The sequence below is a fragment of the Archocentrus centrarchus genome, unplaced genomic scaffold, assembly GCF_007364275.1.
Source record: "Archocentrus centrarchus isolate MPI-CPG fArcCen1 unplaced genomic scaffold, fArcCen1 scaffold_90_ctg1, whole genome shotgun sequence".
NCBI lineage: Eukaryota > Metazoa > Chordata > Actinopteri > Cichliformes > Cichlidae > Archocentrus > Archocentrus centrarchus.
In genome coordinates, this window is record NW_022060299.1 from 329,576 (window position 1) to 346,301 (window position 16,726).

The window sequence follows — 16,726 nt, forward strand, 5'->3', positions numbered from 1 at the left end:
ATGTCAGATTTCTGCGGTTACTTTACAATCATGTTGTGATCAAAGCATAAGTCATGGCCTTGACACCTAGTTTGCTGTCAGTGCTCGTTTTTTTATTTTTAAAACTGCAAAACACCATCAGATATTTCCTCGTGTGGGAGGGGAAACTGACAGAGGCTGATAACAGTGACACTTGAGGGAAAACATTAACACTCTTGAGACAAGCTAGAGGACAGTGCAGACAAGTGTGGATGAGGGGTGAGGGACAGGGTAGGAGAACAGGAGAATAGAGCGGCCTCACAGCTACGAACGTGTGAACTGCAGCAGGAAAAGCACCGGACTCTCCTGCCTTAATGAGCCTGGCTGTCTGTAAACAGATTCAACACTTGGTGACCTTCTGGCATAATCAAATCCAGGCCTGCGTGACAATGCTTTAATTATCTGCACCCTCTTCAGTGCTCTCTTTTTGTGTCTCTGCCACCCTGGGTGTGCCATATGGTGCAGAGATGAGGAGCCCGGGGAGACGCCGGAGAAATCTGACCCTCCGCGAGATCTGATTTAATCAACAGCTATGGCTGGTGCTCACTCTGGCCTGCAGGAATCTGCTGTGCATCATCATCACACCCCTTTCAGACGCTTTTCATTCCCTGACTGTTGTTGTTAAGTGTAGGCATCTGGCAGTCATCCTCATTAAACGACAAGACGCCGAGGCTGAGGGAGTGTTACAAACCAAAGTGGCTCAGAAGGACAGAAAAACACCTATGTCCCAGTTCAGAGCCTGAGGGATGCGGTTTAATATAGATCTGGCATTTTAAGGACTTGATGACTGAAGGCAGGAGTGTTGGCGTCTACCAGCACTAATATACACCTGTTCTGAGCAGCCACATTCAAAAGCGAGTCAACATTATTAGTGATGCACTTCTTTTTATTTTTTTTAAGAGAGAAAAGGCTGCATTTAATGTCTATTTCTGGAAAATCCTTTAAAATGAGACTGATGATGTCAGAAAGGTATAAATAAATACATAATCTCTGTAAACAAACATCTGCATATCAATCAGCATCAGTCTGTAGGCACGGGGCAGTTTTTCTGTCTTCAGTTTGTAGCTCACAGATTTTTATTGACCAGGTGTGTTTTGGCAGGTTTTACTTGCACCCAGGTTAAGAATCAAAACTAGTGACTATCATCTGACCATTTTCTTTTTTTATGTATCTACATGAATGTAGATATGAATAAACAATGTCTGGCAAAGTCCCATCCGTTGGGTGTTACTCCCCGAGGGTAAGTCAGCAGATTCTCTGATGGGTTTTCAAACTGTGAAATATCAGTCTACTCCTGAAACATGGATACTGCAGGCTTCACTTTCTGATATGGGTTCTGATTGGGACGTGTTTTGATTCAACATTTGCAATGGATGTAAAGCACACCACTGCCATGGTTTATACCTCTTCATGTTTCACCAAAGAACCATAAACCTGTAGATGCATTCAAAAAAATGTCAAGATTAAGGTTCAATCTTTCCCCTTGACTTTACTTTTGTAATGTCAAAGAAGAATGTAGTCCACAACTATTTGAAAAATATCAGTGATGGAAATCATGCCGACACCAGGACGCAAGGTCAACATATTATAAATGAATTTGGAAAGCTACTGGAAAGGTTTTTTTTTTTTTATAGTACAATATGAACAATATCGGTGATAGAAAAAGAAAAAAGCTACCCACAAAAAACTTGGTACTGAACTGAAAACTGACCCCACTTCATCATAACATCATAACATGACATTAAACTACCTCCTGATTCAGTAACACAAAACACTGTAGGTGAATGCGTTCCTTTTGCATGTTTAGTGATGGTTTACTGTTTGTGACGGAGCAATAAAGAGCCTGTGTTCAGGCAACGCGGACAGACGGAGCCCCTCAGCATCTGTCCAGCTGTTTGTCTCTGCTTTAAGGTTTGAGATATTAAAAAGGTTTCAAGACGTTTAGTGAAATGGAATCCAACACAAAGACACGTACACAACACAGCGACCGTGGTGAGAGCAACTATGGCCTCTGTCTCCTCCTGAGCCACAAACCTGCGCTCAGTCACTCTTTGTCGACAGAGGTTCAGCACTGAAAGCGCAGCCTCGACGCCCCAGTCCGCCCAGTGTGTGTTTGCAATTTTTTGTGCACACACTGGCATGCACGTGTGCATGCGAGAATCTGTCTTGTGAATCTGAGGGGAGAGTCGTCAGATGGTTGGAGGGGATGTGGCAGTCTTATAGTGAAAGGAGAGGGCGGGAGGAGGAGGGGGAGGAGGAGGGGAGGAGGGTTTTAGTTGTTCTGAAGGCAGTCGAGATCCACCGAGCAGCAAACATTTCCATTCTGAAGAAAGAAGCGAGACAAGACAGGGAAGGAGAGAGAGCATTAAATAAAGCGAAATGTAATATACAGTTCTATACTGTGCATGGTGAATTTAATAACTCAGTTCACAGGCAAAGACCACTTTTATCTATGTGACTTCCAGCGGGATCTGGGGATGTTAACCTGATGCCTTTAGTGTCATAAAAGTGGTACCTAGTATTTCAGTTTCAGCATTATCTGCTATACTTTTAGATCTCTGGCTGATATCATGAGATTTACGCTGTCACTCTAGGACACAGGAGTTGGAATGAATTTTGAATTTGTGGTGGCAAGCAATGGCACGCCTGAGAAACCGAAGAGCGATATATCTTTCCTGGCAAAAGTTTCACGTTACACCCGACAGTCAACAGCTCTCGCTGTCATACGGACTGTGTTTCGGAGTGAACCGTCCCTACGAAGAGGTTTCCTGAGGCTAATATCTCAAATAGATGTTATGTATGATCGCCGAGGGTCCCAGACCCTGTGTTTTTATGACCATGAAGAAAGCAAGGTCCCAACTGGTCAGAGGTGAAGTATGTCTGCAACAATGGCACATGGCCTCAAATCGTGCCACAGAGCTGCAAAGCGAAACCAGGTTAGTGCTTGAAGAAACCACAGCCACGTACAAAGGAGCACATCAGCTGCTGTTAGCTGGTTGCAGCTCGTGCCGTTCTGCTGAGCGGAAAGCTCAAAGGTGATTCAGTTTATGTAAGAACTATACAAAAATAATCAAATACAATGTAGATGATGTTTTAGGTCCATATATTTGATGTGCTCATTTTGTTCTTTTATGTATTACGACTGTGGGGAAAAAAAGAAAAGAAGCAGAACTGAGGGGGCAGCAGCTTATTTTCACTAAACGTGTGACATGTTCCTGACACAGCGATCTGCATATTTACTTCTTTAAGGTAAAATGTTCCTTACATCATCTGTGACAGTCATTTTTCTTTTATATATTCATCTTAGAACACATATAAATAGACACTGCATACCCTCTAGCACACATTAGCTAAACTGATTATACCACATTTGCCTGTAATGGCTGTCATTACTGGTAAAATTGTGATCTTTTGGAACTGTCTGACATTTTTACATCCAAAACCCGCAAGACTTATTCCATTTGCAGACCTCAGAAGAATATCAAACAAAGGTTTAGGCAAAGTGCATTCAAGTTAACTATCTCTGGTATACTTCAGCCTAGCGCATTTCCCATCATGGCGGCTATTGCCTGCTATGATCGTGCTGGTTTATGTTGCGTCCAGCTGGCACGTGTTGCAAACAGCATGTGCAGCACATAAAATTACTTTCTACATGTTGTAATAGCATTTCATTTTTTTTAGGTCATTTGAGGAATTGGCTAATTTCTGGGTACACTCTTAGTCAGACATGAAAACAATGATTTATGTGAAATCTTTTTTTTCTGAAGAGCAGCAGGGTGCCTGACATAAGCTGTTTGTATAACTCCTCCTTTTGACCCGTATCTCTACAACAGAGATGGTCCTTACAAAGTTAGCAATACCCATCACCCCTCAATAGCCTTGATAATGGAAAAGATGACAGGCTGAAATAAGTCATTTAAGAAACCGGCATTTTCAACACTCAATTCCACAAATTATTTACAGTAAAAAAGGACGTTGGTGTTTCTTTGACCTACCTTACACTTGCAGGTGGTGCAGGGTGATTTGGGCATATGCCATGTGTCTCCGCTGAGGCGGGCGATGCCTGCGGGGTCCTTGCATGTCTGCCGAATGTCATACGACAGGTTGTCAGCCAGGCAGGGGTCTGTGACGCAGCGCGGGCAACATTCGCCCTCCGCCACTGCCGTGTACTCGCACATCAACGTGGGGCAAACTAGAGGCCAGCAGTCTACCTCCCCCTCCTGCAGAGACACAAAGATGAAAAAAGGAACCAAAATTGCTACTGTGTGCATTTTATTTAGTGTGTGTGTGTGTGTGTGTGTGTGTGTGTGTGTGGGTGCATGTGTGCGAATGCAGTTACAACTCTCATGCTGATCTGTTGCCACATTTAAAATTGGAGTGGTGGTACTTTTCTCAGCCCTCACACACACACACACGCACACACACACACACGCACACACACACACACACACACACACACACACACACACACACACACACACACACACACACAGAGCAGATCAGAAAGTGCTGTTAAATAAAGCCCTGCTTTGAGATTCATGTTGAAGAGGAGATTCTGTCTTTCTGAAGTTATCTTCCTCTTCCAACAATGCTCTTTTACCACACTCAGCATGAGAGCCTGTTTTCATTAAAAATGTACAATAGCTGCTGTGTGAATGTGTGTGTCTCTATATGTACACACCATGCAGCGGCACTGCTGGCAGCCATACAGCCATGATGCTCCGCTGCGGTAAAGTGTGCGTCCGCTCTGGTCCAAACACTGGCTGCTGGGCCTGTTGTCACAGCCAGGACAGCAAAACAGATCTTCATCTGGGTCTCCACAGTCACAAGGTCTCCTTCTGCAATACGTCTGCCCATCCTACACAACAAAGGTCACACACATCAGGGTGCAAACTGGCTTAAACAACGTACACAGCCTATCATCACTGTATTTTCTGGGCTATAAAATACATCCCAGTATCCAAAGGGGTCCCTCAGTAAAACAAAGGGCTTCCAACTCGCTTTGATTTATATAAAAATAAAATAATGCACCTATAAACATGAAATATTGCTATGAACAAACATAGCTTGAGCACTTTCCTGAGGCAAATTTGACTTTTGTGTAAACTATCCATCATTGTCTTTGTCAAATAGGAACAAATTCAGGTGGCAGTGCCAAAGCACAGCCTTACAATGATTTTTTTTTTCAAACTTTGTGAATACACTTCATTGTTTTCTCATCAATTTACAAAACAATAATATGATAACAGAGCAGGTTTTTAAAGTGCTTTGTTAAATTTTTTTTTTAATTAGACTTTAATCTCCCAATTCATATAAATATTCCTGGTCTGCATTTAGTAACTTGTTAAGCACTTCTGACAACAGTGACAACTTCAAGTCTTCTTGAAAATGGCTCACCAAGCCAAGCTTGTTCAAAGCCAACCAAGCTGGATGGGGAGCGTTCTCTAATGAGATCAGGTTGGGACCACAGACGGTACAAAACGGGTCTGAAAAGCGAATCCAATGTGGAAACCTGCATTCTATCTGAAAGCCACCAGATGGCAAAAAGACTTTTGGTCATGGTCCTGGGCCGTCTGCCCAGCGTTTTGTGTTTAGTTTTATTTTCCCTGAGTTTTGTTATTTCCCAGTTTGTTTTGATGCTCTTGTTCCCTTTGTCCCTGTCTCCCCTGCTTCCACGGTCTTGTCTGTTTGTCATTTTGTCTTGACCCTGACCTCCTGTGTTTTCATATTGAGTCTTATTCCTATTGTTGTGACTAGTCTGCGTCTCTGTCCCGTGTCTGTGTGCCAGTCCCCCGTATTTAGTCTGCGTGTACCTTGGTTAGTCACTTCCTGTTCTATTTTGCCAGTCTTGTGTTCCCTGTGCTTTGTGTTTAGTTTTGCTTCCCCTATGTTATTAGTCTCATTTGCTTCACCTGCTGTGCCCTGCTGTTTCCTCTTGCCCTGATTACCTATTGTGTATTTAAGCCCTCAGTTTTTATCTGTTCTTTGTCGCGTTGTCTTCAGTGCTCCCTCGCTGTGTGTTTCTCTGTACTTTTGTATTTAGTTTGGAAGCTGTCCACCCCAGTGTAGCTTTCTTATTTTTGTCAGTATTCAATAAACACCCTTTCAGTTCAGTTTTGGCTCCTGAGTCCTGCAATTTTGGGGTCTACCCGTTCCAGCCACACAGCACCATGACACAGAAGTGTAAACACTTTCCACAAACTACAGTAACTTTGTGGCTCCCTCACAGTTACAGGAGATTTTCATTAATGGCCCCCAAACACCAGAACACTGCCCGTTTACATTCAGTGTGCATCGCACATCTGACTTGACTTCAGTGGGCGGTGTCACAGTAGCTTCTTTCATCTTTTTTACTGTGTATGGTCTTTATCTGCATCTGTTTGACTTATCTCAGTGCCTGTCTCAGAAAATCCTCCCACAGCATAATGCTTCCACCATCATGTTTGGCTGCAGGGATTTTACTGATGAGGTGCTGATCAGTGCCTGGATTACTCCGTACACCGTATTTGGAAATGTGGCCAAACTGTCCTTCTCTAAGGTTCTCCTAGATCCACAAAGGAACTCTGGATTTCAGTCAAAGTCACCAGATGGTTCTTGATTGCCTGTCTGTTATAACGTTGGCTGGATGGTGGTGGCTCCTTCCATTCGTGAAAGTTAGATGCTAATGTGATCTTGGGCACTATTATTAAATGTTTTCAATCCTTCCCCAGATCTGTGCCTTCACACAAAACCGTCTTTCCATCTCCACCGATAATTCACTGGACATCATGGCTTGGGGTTCATACTGGCATGCACCGCACTGTGTAATTATAGACAGGGGTGCAGCTTTGCTAATTATATCCAGTTATTGCAGTTGGACACAGATGGATTCCAGTCAAGCTGTAAAAGCATCTCAAGTCCCACTGATAGAAGTGTGATGTATCAGAGCTCAATAGTGTGTGTCATAACAAAGAGGCTGAAGAACAAAGAGCACAACAAAGGGCCTTTTAACACCCTGATTAATAATTGAAAACATGTATAATAAAATGCTCTGGTAATGTTAGTCTATTCTCTCTCTCGCTCTCTCTCCTTTGCCCAACCTAAGTATTTTTAATCCAACAAACGCATCAAGAGAACAAGAAATGCCTAAAAGACACTAAAGATGTTGGAAAAAGCGTACAGCATACTGATGGGTGATTTCATTAACTTGTAACAAATTTAAACATTTCCATTCTGAAAAAGCAATGTAATAGTGCTGTAAATGAGATAAAAATGTGTTGGGTGGCAAAGTGAAATCCGGCTGATCTTCCTTTGCAGCCGCTGTGTCATTGGCTCCCTGTCTGTACCTGGAGAAAACTTTATGGTCCATTTTACTCGGCACAGCCAGCACTGTCTGGCCCCAGGACGACAGTGTAATGGAGATGTAAAAATGTTACATAAAAAGGCTGTTAGAAAATGTATGAGGGCCATAAAATCATTCTGCATACCATTAAAAGGGCAATACAGAGCCAATGTTTTATCGATGCATATTGTCCTGCTACAGTAACTTGTGAGTCCCGGGGTGCCGGCACTGATGGCCTTGGTCTTTACAGTTACAACCCTGGACTTGCTGTGGAAATAACTGCCAATTGTATCGCGCTGGCAGGATATATGAAGGCATGCTGTTCTTTTTTTAGTGCAAGGAATAAGACCAGGTCTGCATGTCAATGGTATGCATTTGTGCCAACAAAAACAACATTACTGTTTTTTTAATAACAAGTCTGCTGACGACGCTGTTATGATGAATTTGATGACTGCACACAACATTTCTTTCATGCAGGTCTGATTTGTTTTCAGTGCAGTCGTAGAGAAATTAGTTAGAATTTACCTAATTTACTTAAGTCGTTTACTTAAGGAGCCTTTTGGTGTTTGTGGGGAAACATTTGTCGAACTCGATAATCTGGTTTTCTGCTTAACTAGATTTTCTTTTTTCTTTTGACTTTGGATAACTCTGTACAAGGGAGCTCTTTTCTCTGGAGTGTCTGGCTTTTATTTCATGTGGCAGTGCGTTTGTACAAATGTATTCTTTCTCACTGCCATCTTCCTTACATCTGTCATTTTCAGTCTGTCATTTCTGATGCGTTCACCTCTAATTTCTTCACTTTTTACAAACTACAGTAACTTTGTGGCTCCCTCACAGTCACAAGTGATTTTCATTGCTGGCCCCCAAACACCAGATCACTGCCTGTTTACATTCAGTGTGCCTCGCACATCTGACTTGACTGCCCCTTCAACAGTTGGAATACAAACCAGTAGGCCTGTGGATCCATAAATAATCTGAAGTCTCTTTAGTATGTTAAGTCTCTTTGTGACTTAAAAATGAATATTCATTTGCTATGTTTGAAACTTGTAGTAAAGCTTTTATTGTTTGTTTGTTTATGTCACTTATGGCTCAGTCACACTAGAGTAAAACTAAGACAGCAACCTCCTTACAACTTGGTAAAATCAGTGATTGTCCTGTGACTGCACTGGATTTTTTCACATATGGTGACTGATTGCAAGAAGCTGCTGTAACCATCCGATCACCCAGAGGCTGAGCAAGCTTCAACCTCTGCGCGACTACTTTCATTTGTAAGGTATTTCCACAGGCTGTCTGGTGGGAGGCAACCTGTTTCCAGATAATTAAAGATTTGAAAATTTCACCAGTTTATCACAGGTAATCTGGATTATCACAGACTGCGTGTAATTGCCAACTTGACCTCATTCAATCACAAACTGATAGCAGACCAACTCTGTCTTACTGCTTCATCAGTGCCTTAATGCATCAAAGTGGCTTTGAAGATGGTAACAGAGTGTAAGTGGCTGCAGTCCTGGTACCTGTCCTCTATGATAAGCCCCACTCTGTGGGAGCGAGCATGGTCATCTTGGAGGATAGAGTTCAGTCCCAGACTGTGGAGATATGGGATTGCCACTGGTTGCAGAATCTCATCTTGATATCTGCATTGAGACTGGACCAATGATGACAACCCTGATTTTCAGCACCTGGGGTACCACAAGCTCAAAACAAGAGCCAATAGCAGAATAAGCTGTTTGGCATTGGTAGAGAAGAACTGGCAAGTTTTTCATGGGTGCAACCCACATACTCAACTCTGCTGCTTCATAGCAATCCCACAATCTGAGCCTTTTCTTCAAAAAGACAACTCTGATCAATATTCCACTTCCTTCCTTCCACGGTGCACCATCTCACTCTGGCTCCTGAGCACAGAAAAAAGTCATTAAGATGCCAAAAATATTTGCCACATATTTGCACGCTAATCGCAAACAGATGGGAGCGAAGAGTGTTGTTTTTTCCCCTGAATGGTCAGAAATGTTTCACACTTCTGTGTGTTTTTCATAACTTCCCATACGCATATTAGCTAAATGAATGCTACAGCCTTAATTACTTTGTGTGCTAAATATTCAGCTAAGCTGAGGTGTGTAGAAGGCACAGTGTGTGTGGGGATGTTAAAGGGAATTTTTAAAATCTTATTTTTATAATTCTGTCCATCCTTATTATCAGTTGTTATAGCATTGTAGCCACTAAGTTTATAGCTGTGATCTAACTTTTACAGCTTTGCCCATCTTTGGTTTTCATTCCAAATAGAGTTGTTTAGAGGATGTCGATAAACTGTTGGTAACAATGTAGCTTTGTTCCCCAGTCCCAGCTTTTACCTTAAGTGCAGGGTTTTGTTACAAATAAAGGTTCTTTCAGACACTGAGCGATTACTGTTGGAATCAGCAGGATGCAACTCTGGCATGGGAACTCCTGGCTACTTCCTGTTCTACCAGCCTATAAAACACAGGCTGCTGCTGTCAAACTACTACTTCTCATGCTGTTAAATAGAGCAGGTTATAGCTTTGAATAGAGGAACTGAGCATAGAGATATAATTAACATGTACCTTGCTTAGTATAGATCCTGACGGGTTACAGTAACAGACTTGATGCTGATGTTTTAAGCCTCTGTTTATTGATCTGTTTAGTCTCTGCTGATGAAGGGGTTTATTACTCAATGAACTCAGATACAGTAAAATTTCTCCAGTCAGTTGCCTTGCTGTAGAGAGCGACAGAGAGGAGCTGAAAAAGGTGAGCTGTCATGAACTCTGAAAGCAGAGACAAAGCCAGCATGCATTAATGAGACTGGCTTCTGCCCTCCTCTCTCTCTCCTCGCTAACTTTGACCTGAGGGGCACAGTTGTGGTAGGAGCGCTCAGAGTGAAAACAATGGAAGCAGAGGAGGCAACTGTATGATGGGATAGAGGCAACAAAAACTGCAAAATAAAGTTGCTAAAATTAAGAAAGAGGTTAAAGGGAGAAATATTCTTGTGTGCTCTACATCTTCGACCAGCCCGACTCCTCCTTCAGTGTTTATATATCCAGTTTACTGTGTCTGTCTGCCATTTTTCTCCTTTGATGCCACTGCATGCGTTGTGTTGTTAATGTGTTGTTACCATTACCATAAAGCCAGCTGGATATCTTTTCTGGAATATCAAATGTATTCCATAGAGTTAAACTTAACTGAATTGAAGCAATTTGAGTAAAACTGAATGGACCATCACTGATTTGAGAAGTATGTTACATAACAATACACCCAGAAAATGGAAGCATCTGAAACCTGTGCTCTGTTTTTAGTATTACTGCCATACTTACATGTAGTCACAGACAAGATTATGGATCAGTTTCAGGTCTTGGATAAAGTAAAAAAAACAAAAACAAACAACAAACCCAAAAACATCCAGTTTAAATTCTCCACTTGTTGTTAAAAGCTTATAGTTGGGGTCAGATCAGGTGACCCTGAACCCTTCCTTAATTATGCTGCAATAGGCCTTGGTTCCCATCATGGACTGAGTGTTTCTTCCTCACTCACCTTTTTTCAGTGTCTATGTGTTAATACACCACTCTGCACTTAACCATTAGTTAATTATTCATCTATGGCTCTCTTCCACAGCATGTCTTTTGTCCTGACTTCCTCCCCTCTGGCAGCCTGGTTCTGCCAGAGGTTTCTTCCTGTTAAAAGGGAATTTTTTCCTTTCCACTGTCACCAAGTGCTTGCTCATCTGATTGTTTGGGTTTTCTCTGTAATTATTGTCGGGTCTTTACCTTACAATATAAAGTGCCTTGAGGTGACTGTTGTTAAGATTTGGTGCTATATAAACAAAACTGAATTGAACAGCAGTACTGTGGTAAATTTTTATGCGTGCAATCATCTTGGACTGCATCTCTACCTTGCAGGAGCATATAGCACAGCGATCAAAGCTGGCTTTCCAGTCTTCTCCATTGCGCCTGATTCCTTCTTCCTGTGGGCAGTCACCACTGCAGCCTGGACCAGATGTGCATACACAGTCGTAGCCTCCTGGGAGGTTCACACACACACTGTCATTCCAGCAGGTGTGTGTCTGCAAACTGCACTCATCGATGTCTGGAAAACAAAGAGCAAGCCAAAGTAAATAAATACTTGTCTTCTGTTCCTGGCTCCCTCCCCTCACCCCCAACCGGTCGCGGCAGATGGCTGCCCCTCCCTGAGCCTGGTCCTGCCAGAGGTTTCTTCCTGTTAAAAGGGAGTTTTTCCTTCCCACGGCTGCCAAGTGCTTGCTCATAGGGGGTTTTCGCTCTGTTATTCTTACCTTATAATATAAAGAGTCTTGAGGTGACTTGTTGTGATTGGGTGCTGTATAGTTGTATGAATGTAAATGAAGGGCATGTTCATCAGAAATTCACATCTATTTTTGATTAATTACAATTAATGGATTATGCTCACTATTAACCTTTTTTTTTCTCCCCAGAACAGTGACGCTCCTTTCTCAGTCCACAATACTGAATAAAGAACATGTATTACGGCACAAGATGTACCTTTTCTCACACCTAGACTTTAATAACAGTGTGTTGGATATGGGGTACATTCATGTTAGATTTTTTTTCTCACATTACTGTGGATCCTGAAAAATAATCAAAGTTCTTCAATAACTCCCTCAAATTACAGCATTTAGTTATTTTAGCAGCAGAAACTGAACTCACAATTTGTTGTGGTCAGCCAGGGAGGAGCAGCCAGAGTGCTGGCATCAGGCAGATTATACTTTGCATACATACTGGAATCATAACTTCAGCCACCTTATTTATATTCACTTAGTAGATTCCACAGAATTATCAAAGGACCTGCTCGGCCAGCTTTTTGCTCACTTTTACCCCCCAGATATAAAATAAACTAATGTTAGCAGAGAGAGTGAGTGGCATTTTTGTCTGCTTTTCTTTATCAACATAGGAAACCTGGTGCCAAATGTCTGTCTCTAACTTTCATCAAGCCCTGGGATTTAAGTGCCTTTATTCCTAAATAAATGTGAACTGTTCAGAGAAAATTGTCTCTCTCTCTCTCTCCCCTACTAGAAGCCATCGATCACACTCATTGGACACTGACTGCATGCTAGCAGTGTTGCATGAGCAAATTGCCAAAGTAGAAAACCTGAAACTACATTATAAACAGTTAAATCTGTGTTTTGTTGCTGCATACTGGAACTGTGTTCTCCCACTGGGAGGACAATAGTCAACAGGTCCATTTACTTTCTACATGTGATGACTGATGATTGTCAGCTTGTTTAAGAAGTCTGATTTCCACATCTCAGAGTTTCCTTGCTTTCTTTTTGGACATGTCAGACTGAGCTCCACATGACAACACTGCTTCAGTGTTTTTTTTTTTTTTAAACTTGCCCATAAAAAGGAAGTCAAAGTTGACATACAATGTCCCCCAACTGTTTTCTTTCTTTTTTTTCTTTTTTTTTTGCATGTTTGTCACACATGTTTCAGATCATCAAACAAATTTTAATATTACACAAAGAAAACTTGACTAAATACAAAATGCAGCTTTTAACTAATTATTTCATTTATTAAGGAAAAAAAGCTATCCAAACCTACCCGGACCTTTGTCAAAAAAAAATTGCCCCCTTGTTAAATCATGAATTAACTGTGATTAACCACCTTTTTTTACAAAGCTGAGTTCAATTTCACTTCCACACTCTGGCCTGATTACTGCCAGACCTGCTGAATCAAACTAGCAGGCTAAAAAATCTCAAAAAGCACCACATCATGCCGCAATCTAACAAATCTCAAGAACAGATGAGAAATAAAGTCAGCATCAAGCTTTTAAGAGAGCATCAAGCACTCATCCAGGAGATCACAACAGAACCCAGAACATCATCTAAAGAACTGAAGGCCTCACTCATCTAAGTTAAGGTCAGAGTTCATGATTCAACAATAAGAAAGAGACTGGGCAAAAATGGCCTCCGTGGGAGAGCTCCAAGGAGAAAAACCACTGCTGACCAAAAACAACACAGAGGCTCGTCTCACATTTGCCAAAAAACATCTTGATGATCCCTCAGACTTTTGAGAAAATATTCTGTGGACTGACGAGACAGAAGGCGAACATTTTGGAAGGTTTGAGTCCCGTTACATCTGGTAGTGTGATGGTCTGGGGCTGCTTTGTTGCTTCAGGACTTGGATGACTTGCTGTAATTGATGGATCTATGAATTCTGCTCTGTACCAGAAAATCATAAAGGACAATGTCCGGCCATCAGTTTGTGCCCTGAAGCTCAAGCGCAGTTGGGTTATGCAGCAGGACAACGATCCAAAGCACACCAGCAAGTCCACCTCTGAATGGCTCAAAAAAACAGAGAGGTTTTGGAGTGGCCAAGTCAAAGTCTGGACTTTAATCCAATTGAGATGCTTTGGTATGACCTTAAACAGGCTGTTCATAATCAAAAACCCTCCTATGTAGATGAATTAAAACAATTCTGCAAAGAGTGGGTAAAAAATTCCCTCACAGTGACTCATTGCCAGTTACTGCAACTTGATTGCAGTTCTTGCTGCCAACCAGTGGGATGGTAGGTTTGAATAGCCTTTTTCCCTTAATAAATGAAATCATAATTTAAAAACTGCATTTTGTATTTACTCTTGTTATCTTTGTTTAATATTAAAATTTGTTTGATGATCTGAAACATTTAAGTGTGACAAATATACAAAAATTAGGTAGCTAATGGATGTCCCTGAGAAACTCTGCCCAAGCATGGGGAGAGCAGGCAAAGTTCATACAGAAGGACCCTCTTGCTGTGGGGTAACAGTGCTTGCCCCATGCTGCCATCATCACGTGTCTAAGCTGAACTTATTCACTTTCAGGTGTATGTGTAGGAAGTTAACATGCTTAAAGGCAAAACTATTACTTTCTACTTAAAGTGACTCATCAGTGGTAGGAAATCTTGCCCTCATGTACAACATCCAACATGCCACAGAGCAGGCTGTTTACCAATCAGAAGGTCAGTGGTTTGATCTGAAGTGTCCTTAGGTGACATGCTGAGCCCCAAATTTCCCCAGATGCATCTACAAAAGTGTGATCATTAGAAAAACACAGAACAAAGTTCTGCATGAATGCATCAGATAAATGTGGCTTGTAGTAAAAAGTATTTTGACTGCTCAACTAGAGTAACAATCACACTTTTATGAGTACCAGTCCATTTTAAATAGTTTGGAAATATGCAAATTGGATTCCCCAGAATGTTGCATCTTATCAACTGCACTGCAACTCTTTCTGTGTGTCAAACAGAAGGCTTGAATAACAGGGGCCTCTGTCCCATAGCCAGAACTGTATGCCTGAGATGACCACATTAGGAATATTTGCTCTCACCAACATCGCAAGCACAGAGAAAAAAACTGTGTGAAACCAAACATTTGCGCCACAGGAATTGCTTGTACATAAGGAAAAGCATAATATATCTATTTAAGAAAAAAAAAACACCTTTTTTAATATTCCACATGGCTGACTATGCATGACTTAATAAGCCCTTTAACAATTCTCTTTTTCCAAAAGCCCTGGACAACAAGGGCTGAGCATCATGGCTCAACCAAGGAGGCATGCGCTCAGTCTTAGATGTTTTTAATAACAAGACACACATGACTGAGTTTTTAGAAATTAAGAAAAATTTAAGAAGTTGACTGCAGTAAACACAAATTCCCTTTATAGAACAACAGCTTCATGCATGCTCACAAAAGTGTTTGTTTAAATGTTAAAATGTGTTTGTAGTGGGCACCAGAATGGCTCCTAAATCACACAGCTGCTCAGGAGCAGTGCTAAAGTTTATACTCTTTTGTCACTTGTGACTGAAAAACACAGGCAAACCAAAGCAAGGCGATTTACTGCTACCTCAATCAGTGCTTACAAGCTAATATTAACTTGCTATAACAGTGTAATGTTATCAAAGGGCACACTAAGGCAACAAAAACACATGACTTGTACCTTTGGAGGGTTACACTGACATTTTTAGCACCTCTGGCCCAAGCTGCTCAGACTGTTAACACCATGCAACATATATTTATGTTTCTGTTCGCGGAGAAGGATGAGTGGTACCCCGCGGGCAGACCTTCTTTGTGTGAAAAATTGAATCTTGGCCAACACTGTCGCCACATCGTCCACAACAATATGCCGTGACACTGCTTAATGTATAGCGCTCTAATTGGTTGCAGTATCAGGTTTGCTCGGTAAAGAGAGCGCAGAGAGCAGAAAGCAGCTCAGTCGGGAATTTCTTGTACCAGCAACAGACTATTTGCATACGCTAAATGAAATCCCCATCAGCCAGCCAGGCTCACTGTACCTCTGCTGGTGAAGGATTAATGCTCTTCATGCTACATTCACCACATTCAGCCACAAGCTGCTGCTCACAGATGAAGCCTACTCTTACACGTGGGCCCGTGAAAGACGAGTGTTACGACCAAAATACAAAAAAAGCCTTTTGGAGTAACCATCTGAGCACAGCCAATCATATGCAGAACTTGCACTCACACCTAAGTGTGCTGTTACACATGGAAGCGCTAATCCTGTGTACGTACATGATAACACACATTTACACAGGCGCACAAAATTACTAAATCCCTCTGACAGATGCTGGTAATTAGAAAGCATCAGAAAGCTTGGTATTTGAGTATTTACACTATTTTTCTTTGGTATGTCTCCAGGCAGCCCATATGGAAAGGTCATGCACGCCACAGAGAGAGAGAAAATGATGCAGAAACCCTGTCTTGTAGGGAGACAGTGCGGGTTTATGCTGTATTATCCTCATCTTTATTCACAATCTGTTTATTAAAGCCACCTGTCTCCCCCTAAAGCATTTGGCATAATAAACGGCTGTTGAGACGCAGCCCATGCAGCTTTCAGTCACAGCTATAAAAAAGGGCCGCTGTTTGCAGATGCTCTGCTCCTCACCACAACAATATGCAGTGTGGCACAATGCAACACAATATAGTGTTTTGCATGGCGTATCGCACCATAGTGCAGCCAACCCAGCACACAGGACTAAGAATACACTGAAATCCATCGTGAGAAAATGCAACACAGAGTGGAGCGCACTGCGCGGACGTGTGCGAAGTGTCTGAGTGACAACTGATGAATAGCTCTCTCACGCCCAAACTGGGAGACTGCATCCATCTTCACAGATAAAACACTCTTATAGATCCATGTGTCACACAGCAGGATGCCCTCAGAGCCGCTCAGGCATTTGCGCTACGTGCCAAACACAAATGAGCGCCAACATTACAACAAAACACTCATTTGTTCATTTGAAAAAGCAACACATCCTTTTCATACAAGCGCTTTTCACACCACGCAACCACCACCACTGTATAATTCCCCAATTTCCCATTGTGCCAAAACACAGACTATTACCAATTGTTTACCAC

At 42.0% G+C, this 16,726-nt stretch overlaps 1 protein-coding gene across 1 annotated transcript in view; it reads right to left on the bottom strand.

Moving 5' to 3' along the window:
• Positions 1-2,258: 2,258 nt before the first annotated feature.
• Positions 2,259-16,726, bottom strand: part of LOC115777972 (protein kinase C-binding protein NELL1-like) — a gene marked incomplete at its 5' end in the record, with an annotated part of 67,737 nt that continues 53,269 nt past the window's right edge. Inside the window, 4 exons of the mRNA XM_030725995.1 lie at positions 2,259-2,341; positions 4,014-4,238; positions 4,700-4,876; positions 11,238-11,431. Of these exons, the coding sequence (XP_030581855.1) occupies positions 2,291-2,341; positions 4,014-4,238; positions 4,700-4,876; positions 11,238-11,431 (647 nt within the window). The remainder of the gene's footprint in view (positions 2,342-4,013; positions 4,239-4,699; positions 4,877-11,237; positions 11,432-16,726) is intronic.